The sequence below is a fragment of the Pleurodeles waltl genome, chromosome 5, assembly GCF_031143425.1.
Source record: "Pleurodeles waltl isolate 20211129_DDA chromosome 5, aPleWal1.hap1.20221129, whole genome shotgun sequence".
Taxonomy (NCBI): Eukaryota; Metazoa; Chordata; class Amphibia; order Caudata; family Salamandridae; genus Pleurodeles; species Pleurodeles waltl.
The window spans coordinates 262,943,466-262,963,873 of record NC_090444.1 but is presented as its reverse complement, the minus strand read 5'-3'; the positions used below and the strand labels follow the sequence as shown (position 1 = coordinate 262,963,873).

The 20,408-nt window shown below is 49.6% G+C and overlaps 1 protein-coding gene across 2 annotated transcripts in view; it reads right to left on the bottom strand.

Moving 5' to 3' along the window:
* DYNC2LI1 (dynein cytoplasmic 2 light intermediate chain 1) overlaps window positions 1-20,408 on the bottom strand; it is a 271,075-nt gene that overhangs the window by 219,291 nt on the left and 31,376 nt on the right. For both annotated transcript variants that reach the window (XM_069233995.1, XM_069233996.1), the window contains exon 3: window positions 15,811-15,845. In XM_069233995.1, the coding sequence (XP_069090096.1) occupies window positions 15,811-15,845 (35 nt within the window). The remainder of the gene's footprint in view (window positions 1-15,810; window positions 15,846-20,408) is intronic.

The window sequence follows — 20,408 nt, the reverse complement described above, 5'->3', positions numbered from 1 at the left end:
TAATTGGGGCCTATTCCCATTCGCCGCATTGTGGCTAGGAGGAAGTCCCACTCTAGCGTATCAAATGACTTTTCAATATCAAGTGATAGCACCATTTCGTCATATGCGTCCGGGGGAGTGTCTCCCATTATGCTCAGCAGTCATGTACTAGGGTGTGCATGATGGGAGCTAGTCTATTTGCCAGTATTTTACCCAATATTTTGCAGTCTAAGTTTAAGAGCGAGAGTGGTCTGTAAGGTTTGACATCTGTGGGGTCCGGCCCTGTTTGGGGAGTACCACTATCATTGCTTCTCTCTGGGATGGGGGCAGTAGTTCATTGGCCCACGCCTCTTCAAACACCTTCAACAGTTGGGGCTTCAAGCAAACAGACGAGTAGGTAGTGTAATACTCTATCGGGAGGCCATCTATGCCCGGCGCTTTATTCCTGGGCATCTGTGCTAGAGATAAGTCTATTTCCCCCGTTGTCACAGGAGCTTCGAGTGTGTCCCTGTCTGTTTGAGATAGTTGCGGTAGGGGTGAGCCCCCAAGGAAGGACTCGAGTTGTAGAGACGCACACAAGGTGCGTTTGGTATATAAATTCACGTAATATTCTCTAAACGTTTAGTTTATCTAATCTTGCGTAGTGACCGTAGTGTGTGTGCCAACCCGTATAGCCCCGATGGGGGATTGCTGTCTATCCTCCCGTAGCAGCCACGCCAGCAGTCTTCCCGACCTATCGCCTTCTGTTTGCAGTCGCTTTAAATGATAGTTATAATAGTGACAACAAAGTCTACTGTTTACCTCGTTATATTTTGTGCGCACTCCTTTTAGTGCAGTCCCTACGCGCTACTGCTATTCCTGCTCTTCTAAGTTCCTTTTCTAATTTACCAATTTCCGCATGCAAGGTGCGTCTTATTCCCCATGTGGTGGAGATACATTGCCCTCTTACCACTGCTTTGTGGGCATCCCACTCTACAGCTCGTGAGTTTGCGGTTGAGTCATTTGTTTCCCAGTACTGTCTCAATGTGATGTTCAGTGTTTCTACAAATGCCTGGTCTTGAAGAGCTTCCACCTGCAGGCGCCACGTGGGGATCCCCTGTCGTCTCCTGCCCCAATCTAATGTTACTCGCAATGGTGAGTGATCTGACAATGTCTTCGCTAAGTATTCTGTCCCGTTGACCAGTGCTCCTATGTCCTGAGTTCCCCATATTATATCTATTCTAGTGTGTGTTTTGTGTGGGGCTGAATAGAATGAGTATTCCCTCTGTTGCTGATGTCTCATGCACCATATATCGTAGAGTCTCATATCGCCTGCCCATATCTGCAGTGGACTTGTGACGTTTCTCTTCGCTATCGAGCTCACTTGGACGTTGGACCGGTCTGGTGTTGCAGTCGGTGTGCTGTTAAAATCTCCGCCCCAGATGGCCGGAGCTGATGGATTTGTCAGTAATGTCGGCGTGAGCATGCCCAGGAATCCTGCTATCCCACTGTTTGGGGCACATATGCCAACTACAGACAGCTGTCTGCCATCCATCTGGCCTTCCACCACCATGAATCTACCCCCGTGATCTATTCTGTGTGCCGTTTGAAGGAATGGGACACCACCTGCGATCCATATCAATACTCCTCTTGCGAAAGCTTAGTATGTTGTGCCTATCAACTGTCCTCCCCACTTCGCGCGCAGCTCCCGCAGGTCTGGCTCCAGCAAATGTGTCTCTTGTAAAATAGCAATATGTATGCCCAGTCGCCTGAGGCGTGCGTAAACTCAAGATCTTTTACTCGGCGCTCCCATGCCCCTCACATTCCATGTCACTATATCATACTGATTTATGTTGCGTTTCGCGTGGGGTGCCATGTGAGTTTATAAAGTATGCCTATTCGTGGATTTCTGCCATTCAACATGGCCTTCCAGTCTGCAGCCCCTCCAGCAGTACTATTTATTAAAGTTACCTTTTGCAGCAGTATTCCCTGTGTTTTAAATGGATCTGTAGTGTGCATTTTTACTGGTTTACTTCTCCCTCCCACCCCAACTGGTTCCCCAACCCAACTATCAACTTGTGTGAAACTACTCAACCCGTGAGTGTATGAAAAAACCTGTATCCATCTGGATATCCGTGGTGGTATTATCATGTCGACCAGATGTGGCTCTTTTGCGGGGCTCACATCTTTCCGCAGACGTAGTCTGCAAATGCATTTGGGCGCCCCCAGAATATGCGATCCCCCCTCCCCCCCGCACCCCCCCTCCATCAGCCCCCGAAGTGCACTTCATCAGTCAGATGTCAGTTTGTGCAAAAGATACTCGTTGTTGGGGGTACGCGGTCTCCAGCGTCCTCCGCTGCCCTGGAACCTCCCGTGCCATCCAGCCACATCTACTATAAGTGCTGGTGAGGAGGTGATACGGTTGTGTGTGGTTAGAGTTTGTCTGCAGTTCTGGGAGTAACTTTCGGTCCTTTCAGCTCTCCTGTTATTGTAGAGTCAGAGCTGGCCGTGTCGGAGTCCATGCTGATCTCAGGGGTCGTCCTGATTGCCTCAAAGTTATTTTGCGTTAGTAGGGGAGTCTCTTTCAACACTTTTGCTCTTTCTTCTGCTACTTGTTGGTCAGTAGGTTGTCCCCTGGTGCGCCTCTTGGATCGCCTCCTTGAGGCGGAGGCTAGCCATTCCTCATCTCCATCCGTGCCCTCTCGGGGGCACGCAAGGCCCTTGGCGTGCAGCCATGTCCAGGCATCCTCAGGAGAAGTGAATATGTGGGTACGATCCTCCGATACCACTCTTAGTTTAGCAGGGAACAATAAAGCGTATTTAATATTGTGTTCACGCAGACGCTGCTTGATTTTAACATAAGTTACGTTGTCTTTGCACCTCCTGTGTGAAGTCTGGGTATGCATTAATAACTGAGTCCTCATAATCAAATGGGCCTTTGTTGCAGAATGGTTGTAAGATTGCGTCTCGATCCCTATCATTTAAAAATCTGGCAATCAATGGTCTGGGTGGTTGTCCTGGGGCCGGAGTTCTGCCCGGAATTCTGTGCACCCTTTCCACGGAAAAGAACTTGAATGGAGCCCCATTTAGTACTTTTTTAATTAGCCATTGTTCTAGGGATATTTCCGTGCTTAGTTGCTGCATATTTTCAGGAAACCCCAGAAAGCGAACGTTGTTGCGGCGCGATCTACTCTCCGTCTCCATAGCACCTTCAGCTCCGCATCCAGACGTTGGATTTGTATTTGATTATCCTGGGCCATAGGAGTTAGTTCGGACATCCCCTCTTCTGCCGTTTTCACTCTTTCCGACAGTTTGCGATGATCCACTCGAAGTAAATTCAGGTCTTGTGAAACCGCATCTATTCTGTTTTCCAGAGAGGATTTAGTGTCCATAATCGCCTGTAATACTTTCGTGAATTGTGCGGAGTGTGTCGTGAGTGTGCTCTCTAGTGTTTGTAGGGTCGGGTTTGTCTGTTGGTCGTTGGGTGCCGGTCCATGAGTATTTCGGTCTTGATTCTTGGTTGATTTGGGCCTACCAGCCATTGTGCCAGTCTGAGAGGTGCCTTGTGGGGTGCAGCGGAGTACATCTTGGCGCTGTCCTCTCAGCAAATTGCCCTTTTAGAGTTCGTTATTGACTCAGTGTGTACTCCCCTGCACTTCGGGTTCCACGTAGGCAAGTGGAGCTTAGACGGGGCTTGTTCTTAACTTTAGCTGTCCAGTTCGTGCTCCTGCTTGTTCACGAGCTAATGCGGGGGCTACCGACCAGTCGGACGACCCCAGCCTTGAGTTGCCCTAGAAATGTATGATGTACCCCTTGTGGCATCGGAGTCATGTGCCTCCTGAGCTATTATGCCAATCGCCCTGGAGACATCGGTGAAGACGGGCAGCAGTGGCTCGACGGGGGGAGCGGCAGGGAATAGAGCGAGGGAAGCAAAGCAAATCAGAAGGGGAGCAGGGATCTATCCCCCAGACAGACTCACATCCACCCTTACGTCTGTTTGGACGAAATCCGAGGACTCCCGGGGCGGGAGGGGGATCAGCTGGCTATATCCGCCCGGTGGCAGTATGCTCAGAACTTAGTTGTGTCCTTCACACTCACGACCCAGGCCTGCTCCCTCACTTGGTGGCCTCCTGGGCTGTGACCAGTAAGTCTACTGTGTACCGCTCTGTTAGCAGTGCGCTGCAAGCGCGGGGGGGCAGAGTCTCGCGTATGGTGCGCCGTTATCCGAGTTTCCAAATGTCGGTGCCTCAATGGAGGGGATCTGGGGGGGGAAGGGGAGTCCCAGCTGCTCCATTCCTCCCGCAGCCTGGAACTGTGCGCCCCAGTCGTGCCCCCCCTTACCTCACTGATGTACGAATGCTGGCTCCGTTCGCAGCATTCACCGCTGCAAGCCGGGAGCCACGGCCCCCGAGCACACGTCCTGCCTCCAGTCATGCCTGCTTCTACGTAGCATCTCAGGCAGGCGTCCCGTCCTGTTCAAGCACAGGCCTTCCTCCTCCCTGGGGCCTCGGTGGCCAATTCAGCTCCTAGAAAGTTGTTTCTTTCCACAATGCCCCAACCGGGGGCCACCAGCGCACTAGTTGCAGGCGCCGCTTCACTCCAGACCCTCGTTCAGCATGAAGGAGCTCCGGTCAGGGGGCGAGAGAGAGGACTTCCCTCGATCCAAGCGCGCCGACAGCGCCGATCGCTCACCGATGTGAGCAGTTTCGCAACGGCGCACCGCCCGTGCTCCTCAGGGGCACGCGATCGGGTCCTCCGATCGCAATCCGCGTCTCGCCGAGCGCCGCCAGCCCAGGCATCTTGTGTGCCGTCTCCCGGCCGCGGCACAGGCTCCGACACCACGGCACCAATTCCACCGGTTCTCGGCTCCTCCTGTCCGCGCTGGTCTGCCGGGGGCAGATCTCGCACTCCCAAGCGCAATGGGGCTGCGGGGGCGCCCTACAGGATGTTTTTAGCGAGTCCGGGATGGAGCTCACAAATTAGGCGTCCTTCCCGGCCGCCATTTTGGCTCCTCCACAAACTTACTAATACATTTAGCATTTTTTCCCCGACAAGGGCATGTAAAACCAAAATGTATCTGTCCTGCCTTTTACTTACACAGCACCCTGCCCTATGATCTACCTGGGGCCTACCTTGGGGTGGCTTATATGTAATAAAAGGGGAGTTTTAAGGCCTGGTTAGTGGTTTTAAATGCCAAGTCAACATGGCAGTGAAACTGCACATACAGGCTCTGCAATTGTCGGCCTGAGATATGTTTAGGGAGCTACTTTAAGTGGGCAGCACAATCAGTTTTGCAGGCTCACTAGTAGCATTTAATGTACAGGCCCTGGGCACAACTAGTGCTCTTTACTAGGGACGTATAAGTAAATGAAATATGCCACTTGTGGATACACCAAAGTTACTACGTTTAGGGGAGTGGGAACAAGCACTTTAGCACTGGTTAACAGTGGAAAGTGCCCAGAGTCCTAAGGCCAACAAAAAGTGAGGCAAAACAGTTTGCGGGAAGGCACCCTAAGGCTGACAGGTCTACCAGTCAATACTACAGACCTACTATGATATTGCATCTACAACATCAACCTAATTAGTACATTACAAGTTAAATATTTATTAACTATGTTTAATTCACTATATTCTTATCTATACTTACCTTGCAATGTAGAGATTAAGTCAATGAAGTAGAGGCAATAATACTGTCATACAATGTAATTAATTAAATTTAGTAAGTGTACCCCTCGTGAACTATACCCATTGGAGAGTTGGGGAGACCTCAATCTGTTTTCCTCACTCTGCAGTGGAGGTTAGCTACAAAAACATAAAGGCTGGGGGAGCCGAATATATTGTATTTTACCTGCCATCATATTATGGGGCACTAATGATTTAAAGTACTAAATAATACATCACTTAGGCCCTCATTACAACCCTGGTGGTAGATGCCGCCTACTGCTGTGCTGACGGCCACCAACATACATGGACTGCAGCGGTATTCTGCTACGGGCATTATGACCCACACTGAGGAATCCCCCACTATACAGACACCCACACAAGTCTTCCAGCCCAAAGGTCAGTGATAAACTGGCGATAGTAAAACCCACACCGTTAAGCCAACAGGAATACGCCCACAGTATCACGACCCACGAATCACCACGGCGGTCTTTCAACCGCGGTAAACCATTGGCGGTACACACGCGCTCAAAATACACACACACACTTACAAAACTACACCACATTGAACAACTGAAACTACACATACCTGACACACATACACAAACCACACCCACAAACCCAATCCAATATAAAACACACACCCACATTACCCACAACCCTTTACGGAAAAAAGAAAAGATAGCACAGAGAGAGAGACAAGCCAGGAGCACCCAGTCAATCAGAGCCACAAAACACCATCACCCATACACCATCCACGCACCTCACAGCACACAACACAGCACCCCACACACCCGCACACATATCATTCACACTACATCCATGGCACCCCAAAGACACCCCAGGTTGTCAGAGGAGGAGCTAAGGATCATGGGGGAGGAAATCATCCGGGCAGAGCCAAAGCTATTCGGATCACAGGTGCAGCAGACGTTCATTGCTAGGAAGATGGAGCTAAGGCGGAGAATCGTGGACAGGGTCAACGCTGTGGGACAGCACCCCATAACAAGGGATGACATCAGGAAGAGGTGGAACGACCTACGGGGGAAGGTGCGTTCCATAGGTTACAAGACACCAGGTAGCAGTACAGAGGACTGGCAGTGGACCCCCGCCTCCTCCCCCACAACTAACAACATGGGAGAGGCAAGTGTTGGCAATCATGCATCCTGAGGGCCTCGCAGTAGTAGCAGGAGGACTGGACTCTGGTAAGTCAAATCTTTACTACTATATCCCCCACCCTACCTGCATGCCATCACAAACTCCTACCCACACCCCCATCACTCCACCACCTCACATATACCCAACCCACCCATCCTAATACCAAGCCCTGCATGCAACACCAATGCATGGACACCCATCACAGACCTGCATGGACACCCATCACCACAGCATGCACACTAGTGACAATCACTTAGCAAACCAAATCACAACTCACACAAGCCAAAGCTGCCTTGGGAATAACAACCACAGAGGGGAACATACCCATCCACAAGATGTCACACGCAGAAACAATAACACTGCATTTGCATCCCCACAGGACCCCTACTCAACGTCACTGTAGAAGAGTTGCCAGCAACATCCAGACTCCCCGAAGAGGCACACAGTGTTGACAGCAGCTCTGCACGCCTGGATCAGGATGACTAACCTGGCCCATCAGGGACCTCCGGACAGTCGGTTACCCTGCCACAGTCCCATACCACCACAGAGCCTCCCCCCTCAGGAAACACCACCACAGCACCCACCCCGCGGGCCCATGCCACTGTCCCCAGGACACGTCAATCAGCAGTGTGTCCACCACTACAGGGACCCCAGGCAACCCCACAAACCCAGGACGATCAGGGATCTGGGGTCAGTGGCAGTGGGCACACGGTTCAGGGGACAGAGGCACAGGACAACAAGGAAGTTGGGAGGACTGCTGTGCAACACGGGGAGGACAGGCCCAGGGAACCGACTCTCCAGGAGGCACTCACAAACATCCTGGGAGCATAACACCATTCCCAGGAGACCATGGGCCAGATACGGGCCAAGTTGCAGGAGACACAGCAGCTGCAGCAGGGACATTACCTGGGGATCAGGAAGGACCTCAAACTCATCTACACCATCCTGGTCACCACTGCAGGTGTGCTGGCTGACATGGCCAACACCATGAGGGAGGCAGTGGCACACCAATGGACCCCTGACACTAGCCACACCAAAGAACAGCCGTCCATCTCCACCGGCGCTAATGCACAGGAGGCCCCGCCACAGGACCAACAGGCCACCAGCACCCCATCCCCTGCAACCACCCCGCAAATGGTCCCTATGATCCAGGCAGAAGCCAAAGAACATTGCCAAGTCCCCTGCCAGGAAATAAGACTCTCCTGATTGTCACCCTTCTGTCCCAAGTTGTCACCCTGTCCACCTTGAACTGCCATTGCTCCATTTCCTATACCCCCTTGGACAATGCACCTGTGATACCAAGAGACTGGACTCTACCCTGGACTTTCCTCCACCATCACCCCAGCCCACTGCACATCCCCCTCTACTAATGAGCACTTAAATAAACACCCTTTGAACAAATACATATCTGGAGTCTGTCAAATGATTCAAATATGTATTAGTACAACATTATCAAAGCATTGCAAGTCATATGTACAGTTACATTTACATTGGAATGGCCTTTAGTGGGCGGCAGTAAACACACCAGGAGCCAGAGTGGGCCACAGAGATCTGAAATTAGAGATGCCAAAGGGTACAGTAAGTGGCCATAGACATAGGGAAATCAGCCTGCCATGTACAATGTCCAACAGAAAACTGAAAAGTAAAGTGAAGTTACAGTGTCTTACCTGTGTGTCACTGGAAGTACTGCTGTATTAAATTACTTCTGTTGTCCAAATGTTCTTCCTCTGCCTCTTCTTCCTCACTGTCCACAGGCCCCACCGCTGCCACAAGACCATCTCCAGGCTCATCCCCCTGCAGAAAAGGCACCTGGCGTCTCAAGGCCAGGTTGTGCAACACACAACGATGATATGGCACACCTTTTTGGGTGAGTAGTACAGGGATCCACCAGTCAGATGGAAGCACCGGAACCTGGGCTTCAGAAGGCCGAAGGTTCTTTCAATTTTCCACCTTGTTCGCCATGTGCCTCATTGTAACGTTCCTCTGCCCTTGTCCTTGCATTCTTCACAGGGGTCAGTAGCCATGAGAGGTTGGGGTAACCAGAGTCACCTGAAAATATTCGAGGGATACCTGTTAGCCACACACTAACCCTAGGGACAACCCCATACCCATACAACAATTAATACTGGGTGGGGACCTTGGGCTCACCTATTAGCCACTCCGGTGCCTCTGGGTGATGGGACAGATGGGATGCTGCTATTCCTCAAGATAAAAGAGTCATGCACAGAGCCAGGATACTTGGAATTCACTTAGGAGATGTACTGGTCAGCCAAACACACCATCTGCACATTCATATAGTGATAGCTTTTTCTATTCCTGAACCCTTGTTCATTTCTCCGGGGGGGAGGGACAAATGCCACACGTATACCATCAATGGCACCAATGATGTTGGGGATATATCCCAGGGCGTAGAAGTCAGCCTTCACTGTGGCCAAATCCTCCACCTGGGGGAATACGATGTAGCTGCGTATGTGTTTCAGCAGGGCAGACAACACTCTGGCCATCACGTTTGAGAACATTAGCTGTGACATCCCTGTTGCCATGGCCACTGTAGTTTGGAAGGAACCACTTACCAGAAAATGGAGCACTAACAGGACCTGCACTAGAAGGGGGATACCTGTGGGGTGGCGGATAGCTGACATCAGGTCTGGCTCCAATTGGGCACACAGTTTTTGGATTGTGGCCCAATCAAGTCTGTATGTAATGACAATGTGTCTGTCCTCCATTGTCGCAAGGTCCACCAGGGGTCAGTACACTGGAGGATGTCTCCATCTCATATTCATCCTCAGCGGTTGAAGTCTAGAGAGAAAAAAGGTGAGCAGGGGGTCATATTCACACATCTATTGAAATAATGATGCATTTCTACATTTACAGAACCAGTATGTGAATCCGAGAGTCATTTGCTGTGCCATAGTCTGGTGTGACGCAGTTAGGTGCCATGCCCTGTGCCCCCCTGAAATGGCGGCTGCCTGACCTCTGAGGAAGGACAAGTGTAAATGAGGTAATTCTGCTGGCATTGTGTGCCGTTGCGGTAGGCGGTCGACGACTGCTGCGCAACTTCGCATTGGTTAACATTGGGACCTATGGGTTCCAGGAGCCAATGGCGATGTACACCGGCGGTGACGGTACGCACCGCTGCGGACGTCACTGCCATTTTCTATCTATTCACTCACTTGCTACCTGACCTTCAACAGGAGAGGACCTACACTGCAAGTACTGCTGTGACCTGTGTCTGTGGAAAGGGCCCCTGCCTTCACTGCAGAAGAGAGAAACTGGTGGATGGGGTCCTACCCTAGTACACGTTACTCTACGGTCCTCCAGACAAACAGGTGAGTACACTGTGAGCATTATGTGTGGGCCATGAATGTATGGAGTTCTGTGTGTATAAGCCACATGTAGGGGCGGGCTGAGGGGTCCTGGCCAGCGTGCTGCATGTATGGGTGTCAATGTATGTGCGTCAGGGTATGGGAGGGATCTGGTGGGCCATGAGGGTGACAATCCGGATGGCTGACTAATTCCCTTTTCTGCTGTCTTTTCCATGCAGGTCAGCGCACAGCAGAAAAAGGGTATTTGGCGTGCCATCGCCAAGGAGGTCCGGACCCTGGGGGCCTTTGACAGGCAGAGCACCCACTGCCGCAAGCGGTGGGAGGACCGGCGCCGCTGGGCATCGAAGACGGTGGAGGCCCAGCTGGGGCTGGCCTCTTAACGACGAAGGGGTGCCTGTCGTACCCTGACCCCCCTGATGTTCCGCATCCTGGTGGTAGCCTATCAGGAGTTGGATGGGCGCGTGAAGGCATCACAGCAGCCACAAGGGGTGAGTACAGATTCAGAATCATTACTTTGCGCACGTTAAGGTTGTACCTGGGTGGGGAATGTGGGCTGTGGGTGCCCCTAGGCCAGGGCGAACTGGCAGGGTAGGTCCCTTGTTGGGCAGGTTCTGAAGCACTCCTACCCCAATAGTGTTAATGGACACCTACTACTGGGCAGGGTCCTCTGGGTTTCAGGTGTGCAGCTAATGGTGTTAGGCATTGTACCCCATGGGCTGATGACTAGCAGTGTAACTGGTAGTGCATGGCCTAGTGCATAGGGCTGCTCCCTGTGTGTTGTGCACATTAACTGTAGTGTTGTTGCTGGCATTGACCAAGTGTATACTGTCTCTGCCCCCCCTTTTTGTTTTGTCATCCTGCCCTTGTGTGCATTAGCATCATCTGGTGGAGGAGCAGAGGCACCAGAGACGGAAGGAGCTGCCTCCCACATGGGCCTGGAGGCCGAATCCACCGACGGTGAGGGCACCAGTGGGACGGAGGGCAAGGGGAGCACCATGACGGGGACAGGAGGGGACACCACAGACAGTGACTCCTCCTCCGATGGAAGCTCCCTGGCGGAGGCGGACAACTCTGTGCCCACCCCAACAGCAGGTACAGCCACCACCCCCCCTTACCAGCACCGCCCTCCTAGCAGCCCCTCAGTGTGTTTCCCGTACCCGCTCACCCAGAAGGGTGGGCATCTCCTTCACCCCAGGCATCTCAGGCCCTGCCCCAGTCAGCCCTGCTGCCCTAAGTAAGGAGGCTATTGACCTCCTGAGATCCCTCCCTTTTGGGCAGTCAACCATTCTGAATGCCATCCAGGGTGTCGAGAGGCATTTGCAACAAACAAAGGCATACCTGGAGGGCATTCACTCTGGCATGGCAGCCCAACAAAGAGCAGTTCAGGCTCCTGCCTCAGCACTGATGGCAGCCCTTGTCCCCGTCTCCAGTATCCCCCCTCCAATTTCCTCTACCCAGTCCCAATCCCCTCAACCCCAGCCTATTCCAAGCACACCTTCAGACCAGCATTCACCCAAATCAACACACAAAAGTGTCTCAGGCAAACACAAGCACCACACTTCATCACACAGGCACTCACACAAGCTCCGTCCCCATGCAGACACACCAACATCCACTGTCTCCACTGTGTCCCCCTCCGGTCTTCCACCTCCCTCCCAGTAGTGTCTCCACTCACACCTGCATGCACTACATCCTCATTCACTACCTCCGTGGCAGCACGCCCATCACAACACACTACACAGTGGCAGTCACCACCCCCACATCCATGCACACGTCCCCTGTGTCCTCTCCCAGTGTGTCTGTGACCCCTCCTCCCAAAGTACACAAACGCAAGCACCCACCCACACAACAGCCATCCACCTCACAACAGTATCCAGCCCATGCACCTTTACCCAAACTCAGCAGACAGACACCTCCTACAACCACTCCCTCTTCCTCCACTCCCAAACACTCTCTCTCTTCCCACCCCAGTGTGTCTAAGAAGCTTTTCCTGGCAAACATTGACCTCTTCCCTACCTTTTCTCCCCCCCCGTCCTTCCCCTCGGGCCAGGGTGGCCAGAACCCAACCCAGCACCTCAGCCACCAAATCGTCGTCCGATGTGGTTCCTGCAGCTATCAAAGGCTCAAAGGGGGCACCATTCAGCCCAGCCAGTGTGCCACAAACCGCTGCCAAAGCCAAAACCATTCCGCCACCTGGCAAGGTGAAGAGAGGGACAGGCTCCAGCAAGGGAAGGAGCCACAACCACCCAGCAAGGCCACCTCAAAGACTCCAGCTGCCAGACCCAAGGTGACACCACCATCTGCCAAGGTGAAGAAGGGGCACAAAACACCAGGCAAGGCACTTCAGCCGTCCGAGGCTGCAGGTGAAGGCCTGGTGGCTACCAGCACAACCGCCAGCAGCGCCACCTACACCGCGGCCAGCACCGGCAGTAGCCCCGATGCTAGCAGCGCCGCAAGCACCGCCATTTGCAATGCCACCTGCCCTGCCGCAAGCACCACTACTGTCAGCAGCAGCAGCCCCAGTGGGCAGCCGTCTGAGGCTGCAGGAGAAGGGCTGGAGCCTACCTCCACCACTGGCAGCACTGGCACCTGCACCATGGCCAGCACCGCCACCTGCACCGCCGCAAGCACCGCTGACAGTAGCACCACTACCAGCAGCCCCAGTGGGCAGCCGTCCGAGGCTGCAGGAGACGAGCTGGAGTCTCCCTCCACCACTGACATCACCCCCACCAGCACTACCATCAGTTTGCAGCCGTAGCCGCCGCCGGATGGAGTCTACCCCTGCTTCCATGGACTATCATGCAACCTGGTCCCTGCAAATTTCCTGCCTCACACACCCAGGTGAGGGACTGTGAAGTGCCACACCCCAAGTGTTGCATCACTGGGCACAAAGCCCCTCCATAACCAGTGGAGACATGCATCCACTCACCCTATCCTTGGCAGGATGAAGCAGATTGGGCACAAAGCCCTCTCCAGAACCAGTGGAGAAATGCATCCACTCACCCTATCCTTGGCAGGATAAAGCAGACTGAGCACAAAGGCCCCTCCAAAACCAGTGGAGAAAGGCATCCACTTACCCTATCCTTGTCAGGATGAAGCAGACTGGGCACAAATCCCGCTCCAGAACCAGTGGAGAAGCCATCCACTTGAGAGTCTGTGGCTTTGCACTCACAAGGACCAAGCAGTGGGCAAACCACCCACTTGAGAGACTGTGGCTTTGCACTCCCCAGGACCAAACAGTGGGCAAACCACCCACTTGAGAGACTTGAGAGACTGTGGCTTTGCACTCCCCAGGACCAAGCAGTGGGCAAACCACCCACTTGAGAGACTTGAGAAACTGTGGCTTTGCACTCCCCAGGACCACGCAGTGGGCAAACCACCCAATTGAGAGACTTGAGAGACTGTGGCTTTGCATTCCCCAGGACATCGCTGTACTCCCCAGGACTTCGCTGTGGGCATGGAGCCCCCTCCAGGATCAGTGGCTTTATTCCATCTTCCAGCTGGCCTACGCGTTTTGAGCCATCGGCCCACGGACATTTTGAGTGGACAATGTACCACCTTATGTACATATTGCATATTTTTGTACATACTGTTTTTTCTGATTATTACGTATATCTGATGATTTCTAAAATATCACTGATTTGACTCAATTCCTTTTGTCCTTGCGTTCTTCCAGTGGGTTACGGGGTGTAAATGTAATGTTGATGCATGTGTTTGTGTGTATGGTGTTGTGGGTGAGGGTGGGGTGGGGGTGTAGCGTGTGTCTCTCTTTTTCCTCCCCCCTTCCCTGTGTGCTAGGTGCAGTACTCACTGTGGTCGTCGCCACCGGCGTTCGTACTCCTGGTAGATGAGAAGGTAGACCAGTATGGGCAGGACCTGCAGCTCGGGCTCAATGGCGTCCTGGTTCTTCGTTGCGTGTCGAGAGGGAACGTTTCCCTTCCAAATACTGTTTCCGCTGTGCTTTTGATGGAGTTTGTACCGCCCCGGAAAAGCTGGCGGATGGGCGGGTTGTAATTCTGTCGGCCGTACATTGTCTTCCGCCTGGCTGTTGGCGGTTACCGCTGCGGTGTTTGTTGCTACCGCCGTGGTGGTCAGAGTGTTAAAGTGGCTGGCTGTGTTGGCAGTTTCCGCCGTGGTCATGATTCCATTTTGTTTACCGCCGGCCTGTTGGCGGTATTACCGCCGCTTTAACACCGACTGCCAGGGTTGTAATGAGGGCCTTATTCTCTTCTAGGGACGCTCTCTATCGGGTTTATTTGGAAGGACTGCATTTTTGTCAGTCAGGTTTAGAATATCCAGGGAACCTTTAATTAAGTCTTGCAACAGATTGGTTACTCAGAATGAGACATGAGCTGTTGTAGAAGCCAATTGCTCAATTACCTGATGTAATAGTTACAAGCCCTTAATATGAGTAAACATTTTCACACCATTGATTTCTGAGTGTCCTTATTTTAAGTGTCTGTTCCTTTTCTGAATGAGGTTACCTTTTTCTAACTTTCAATTTCTAACTGTAATTTTCCTACAAGTACAGTGTATTGCTGCCTTCTAATACAAACATGATAGTGAGTCTACAATATCTGTTTATTTATAAGTCTAGATATAAAGTGAAAGGTCCAATCCAAAACTCTGAATGATGCAGCACATTCATTTAATTTCTTATTATCCATCATCATATCTGTAACTATAAATTCTTCTTAATAGCACATACGATTTAAAACAAATACAGTGTATTCTATGTGAAACTTACAAAAACAGACCTTAGGAAACTGGTTCTGACAGCTGGTTTTTGTCAAATGGGTTTCTATAAATATCTAATCTTGAATGGATTTCATCAGGTTGACAAACCAATATGGTGAATGTCCATGGGGAAAGTTAAAAAAGATTTTGTTTTTCCTTCGAACCTTTCTCGCTTCTTTCATTGGGGGTTTCCTGCACTCTGTTCATTCTACCCTTTAAGCCTCATCCTTCTGCTGTTTTCTAGACTCCCACATCCACCCGCCCAATATCTTTCATTTTTCTTTTTTACAAGAAAGGTTCTCAAACTGCATACTCCTTTCTTCATTTTGACATTATACTCCCACCCCTCCCTGTCCCTGCAAAGTTGGTCATGTTATTGGTCCCCCTGAACCCTCTTTATTTTTTTGTGTGTGCCCACCAGCCCCCTTCATTTCCAATCACCCTTTTTTATTTTTTGTATTTGCCTTAGCTTCTTCTTTCCTTGTATATTCTGCAGATCTTTTCTTCCTTACTTCCCTTCCCCTCAACTTTTTTATTTTCCCGTCTGGGCGTTGTAAACATTAACCAAAATTCTACAACCTGTATTTTCTGATTAACCTGTTCCTTTTGTTTATTTAAACTGGACACTGGATTCAAACGTGGGTCCGGTACACTTTTTTCCACAAATATCTTAAGCTTTTTTGTAGCAAAGGTATTTCCTCATTATGAGGATTTCCGCAAAATGTAGCTTTGTCAGCCTTGTTTAATAAGCCTAGCATTATCCATTTTAGGGTTTAGTCACAATGACAAAATACCTTTTTTCATTTGTTTTTATTCTTCATTGCAGTTTTATGCAGAAAAAAAAAACTTATTTTCACAATTTCCACAACCTGTACACAGGTACATACCAACTAATTTGGAATACCATTTTATCTTACCTATCAAGATAAGTACTTGCAAAATAAAAATAAAGGTGATAAATCTTTAAGCCTACCTGTCAAGGCACCTGAGAATAATTGAGGTCTTGCCCTGAAAAATAAATGAACAATGAATATTTTCTACCAATTGTTGCTGAGAAAATCAGGACAGTTGAAGTAGACACATTTATCATCTCAATGCATGAAAGTAAGAAACTCCCCCAAGCATTACATTTGTAATATCAGCAAGATCATGAGCCAATTTTTAAGAAATCACACTGCTGTAAAACAACTCTGGAATTGGTTATAATTTGCTCCTAGGGATCCATAGCAACCTTAGAATTTTCATGACCAGATGCTGTTGCTAAAGTCTTATACGAGAAGCAATGAAGGGGGAACATGACGGCTGCAAGATAGAAACAGCACACTAGAGCTCACCTGAGTTTTTTTTTATCTTTGACCGATGTGATGAAGGATGACCACCCGCCCGCGGATTGAATGCCGCTCAGATGATTCCATGCATCCTGGAGGTTTTGTGTAGGGGCTACGACGGCGCCAGTCAGGCCGCCGGCTGGACTCAGCCTGCACTGGAGCTTCGTCACTCCCGCCGGCCCGTGGCGCAGGTCCCCCTCAGGAGGGATCTGTGGCAGAGCCAGCACAGGCACAGGGTGTGGTGAGCTGCAGCAGGCTTCAGGGGAAGCCGATTTGGCAGGAGAGACGGCAGAGGCATCAGCTGTGATTTTTAAGTTTGGAAAACCTCGAGAAAGGGGGATCGTGGTTTCGACCCCTGGTCTGGGTCTGCTAAAAAAGATTTGGCAGGAAAAGGTAGGATCTAATTAGGAAGGGGGCTGAATGGAAGTGCCCTGGGGTGGGGGGGGAGGCTCAATGAGGCGAGGTAAGGTAGAAGCAGACAAAACGTTGGTGAACAGCGGTAAGGCCAGTGAGCAGAGCACTTTGAAGGGTGCCAAAATGCAGAAAAAAAGAGCCCAGTCGCTCAACCTAATTCCAAAATTACCTCTTCGCTGAAGTTCTTTCTTTATATAATCTCACCAAAAAGGACTGTTCCTGCAAAAGTAATGGAGAGTGAACAAACAGACCTTTTGGGTATGGTAGGGGTTGAAGCTTTTGATTCACAGTCGCAATTACAAGTATCCCTGGCACTGTTAGGTGCCCCAGAGATAGATGGAGGTAGAGAGCACATTGGTCTTTTGCAGTTCGGTAATGTGGCGGACCATTCACATTCACCTTCAGAAGTCCCAAAAGCTGTTTTGGGGTCGGCGGACATCCAGCCGGTAAAGATGTGCCTCAAGCGTATCCTCATTGGTCCCACATTTTGACTGACTCCTACTCCGGCTGTCTCCCCTGCTCCAGATGCACTAAACACTTCCTAAGAGAGGTTGGTTCTGGCCTGAATGAAAAATATCAAAAAGGGCTTTGCAATTTCAGAAGCAAATCAAGGGGAGATAAGAGGCACATGTGAGGCCCTAGAGAAGCAATTGGACCTTTTGATGGTTAGAACTCAGGTCTAAGAGGAGTCAGTGGGTGTGATAAAGGAGGAAATGAAGCACCAAAAGGAAGAAATAAACTATTGAAGGAAAACGGACAAGAACTACGAAATACGGTTGAGAGGTTGGAAAATAATGCTAGGAGGAACAATTTGAGAATTTTTAAAGTTCCAGAAGGTGCAGAGGGGTAGAATCTTAAATCCTTTGTGGTCTCTCTTATTAAAACCGCTCTTTTATTGGAGGAAAGTACTGAAGAAAAGGGTACACAGAGATCCCTTCAGGAGGAACGCTATTAGTAAAAGGCCCCAGAGAATTCTGATAAACTTTGAAACTTATTCATTGTAGGGAAAAGATGTTGTCTAAAGCACTTAGGCTAAACCCTTTAAGAGGAGAAGGCTTCTCATTTGAAATCCAGTCAGATTTGTCCAAGGAAACTATAAACAGTGGGAGTTAGGGAGGCGGATGGACGAATTTAGGAGGTTAGGCGCATCGGTGCAGCGCAAATTCCCAGCTACCTTAAGATTAATGCACAATAATAGAATGCACAACATAAGAGAAGCGGTGGATGGGCTGTTGGAAGCTATAAAAGGGGGGTGGGAAGGTTGTGTAAGGATAAACGAGCCAGTGTGCTTCACCCCAGGGATAAACTTAGGAGCGCTCTAAAAATGGACATACATTAGTCCATAATACAGGGGGGTTCTCCAAGGGTAGGGTAGGGAGGTCATGGTGGGGGGTTTTGGTTTTGGAGGGCACTGGGTGGGGAGCATGTGGGAGAAAATAAGAAATACCTCAAGTGCAGCAACTAGTTTTAAATTAACCGCAACTCCCGGATAAAATGTATACGACCCAGGGAACCAGGTGCAGGGAAGTGAATATCTTAACTTGGAGTGTGAATGGATTAAGGGCTAGAGGTAGAAGGGATAGGATCTTACAGTATTTGAGAGACTCCTCTACTCAGGTGCTAATTTTGCAAGGCTAGCACTTGACTAAGGATGAATGTAGAGAGTTGTTTAAGTCACAAAAGTAGATTCATCATTGTTTATGCACTGAGCACGGTTTCAACACTAAGGGGGTGGCCATTCTGATCAAGCATCAGGCGAAGGCAGTGATAACGGGAGTAAAATCAGATTCAGCAGGTAGGTGGATAATAGTCTAGGTACAGATTCTGGGTAGGAACTTCACAGTGGTGGGGTATTATGGCCCTAACTGTGATGATGCAAAGCCCCTCTAGAAGTTGCGTTTTCATCTCTTGGATTTTCCAAACCCTGTTATAATGGCAGGAGATTTCAATGTAGGTTTGGATAGCAACCTGAATGGATCAGCAAGTCTCAGCGTTACTTGAGAGGAATGATGAAGGACCTTGGGTTGCGTGATTTGTGGAGGCAGAGAGTAGGTTCAGAACAGGTCTTTTTGCACAGCAATAAAACAAATATGGTCACGCCTCACGCATAGATTATTTCTTAGTAGATCAGGGGTGGTGTGACACAGTGAAGGACATAAGATATTTGCCAGCTCGCCTGTCAGACCACTCAACAGTAGTGTTAAAACTGAAGTTACCAAGGGATATAGGTAGAAGGAGGTGGGCATTAGATCGTACACTGTTGCTAGATGAGGAGGTTATATCGCAATTACGTATAGAGGCCGAGGAGTTTTTTAAGAGTAACTCTGGGTCGGCTCCAGTTAACATGGTATGGGATACATTTAAAGCGGTCCTGAGGGAGTCAATCATGAGCATAGCTAGTTATAAAAATAAACAGTATAGGAAGGACATGGGAATTTTGGAGGCTGAAATGTAAAAGTGCAGGAGTCAAATAATACCATGCGCCGAAGACAAGGAAAAGGAGCTTTTGGGAATCAAGTTGTGTGATTTGAAACAGCAATTGGAGGATGTCTTACAAGCAAGAATCTGAAAAATATGGGAGGGAAGTAAGCTAGCCCATTTTGAGTATGGAGAAAGCCCGGAAGATCAAAAAAGATCAAGTGAGGAATTGTATCAAGGAAATTGAGCTTGATAATTCGGGGCTAGGTCTACAAGCAGAGAGTCTATAGAAAGTGTATTTCTGAGAAAAAAAATTCACAACTCTATTCAGAAGAACTAAGTATAAAAGAGGAGGGTATACAACTTTGGCTAGGGAACAATATACTCCCTAGACTCCCCCAGGAGGTGCAGTTTCTTTTGAATGAACCAATCTCTGTAGGGAAGATAAGAGCTGCGTTAAAGGATAGTAAAAGAGGGAAAGCAGACGGTCCGGACAGACTCCCAGTGGAGTTTTATAAAGCTCTTGGGGAAGTAATTGCACCAGTTATGTTTGAACTATTTACAGGGATTTTTGAGAACGGAACTCCCATACCGTCTTCTTGGAATGAGGCAAACAATTTATTGATTTTAAAGCCAGGCAAGAGTTTGATTAAGTGTGAGTCTTATAGGCCCATATCATTGTTGAATAGCGATTATAAGCTATATGCAAAAATAGTGGCATGTAGGTTGAATCGTGGCGTGAAGGGCTTGATTCATGAAGACCAAAAAGGTATTGTTAAAGGTCGGCACCTGCATGAATTAACTTTTTATCTGGTCGGGGCGACTGATGTGGCCACCTCCCAAAAGGTCCTTCTAGGTATTATAACAGTGGATGCATTGAAAGCCTTTGATAGGGTTAATTGGGCGTACCTGGGTTGGGTTTTGAGATATTTAAACTTAGGTGAGAAATTCTGCAGGGCTATTGGGTCGATATATCAGGCTCCTTTGGATAGGATGCTTGTCAATAGGAATCTTACAGAGTCCTTCAAGATGTCCAGAGGTACCAGACTGGGCTGTCCACTGTCTTCACTGTTGTTTGATGTATACATAGAACCTCTAGCCAGGAAAATTAGGCAAGATCCCACAACAGTCCTGATCAGATGGATGGGTTGGGGGAAAAAAGTAGCAATGTATGCAGACGATCTAATGGTGTACATGGCAGATCTGGAAATTGCTTTCCCAGGGCTGCTGAGATTAACTGAGGATTTTGGTAAGGTATCTGGATATCATGTGAACGTAGCAAAAACTGAAACAATGTCCTGTATTCAGGAGAGTGCAATGTGGCAAGGCAAGTTCGAAATGCGATATCTAGGACTAACGATCAATCAGGACTTTGAAAAACTGGTGGTAAGGAATCAAAAAACCTTCTGGG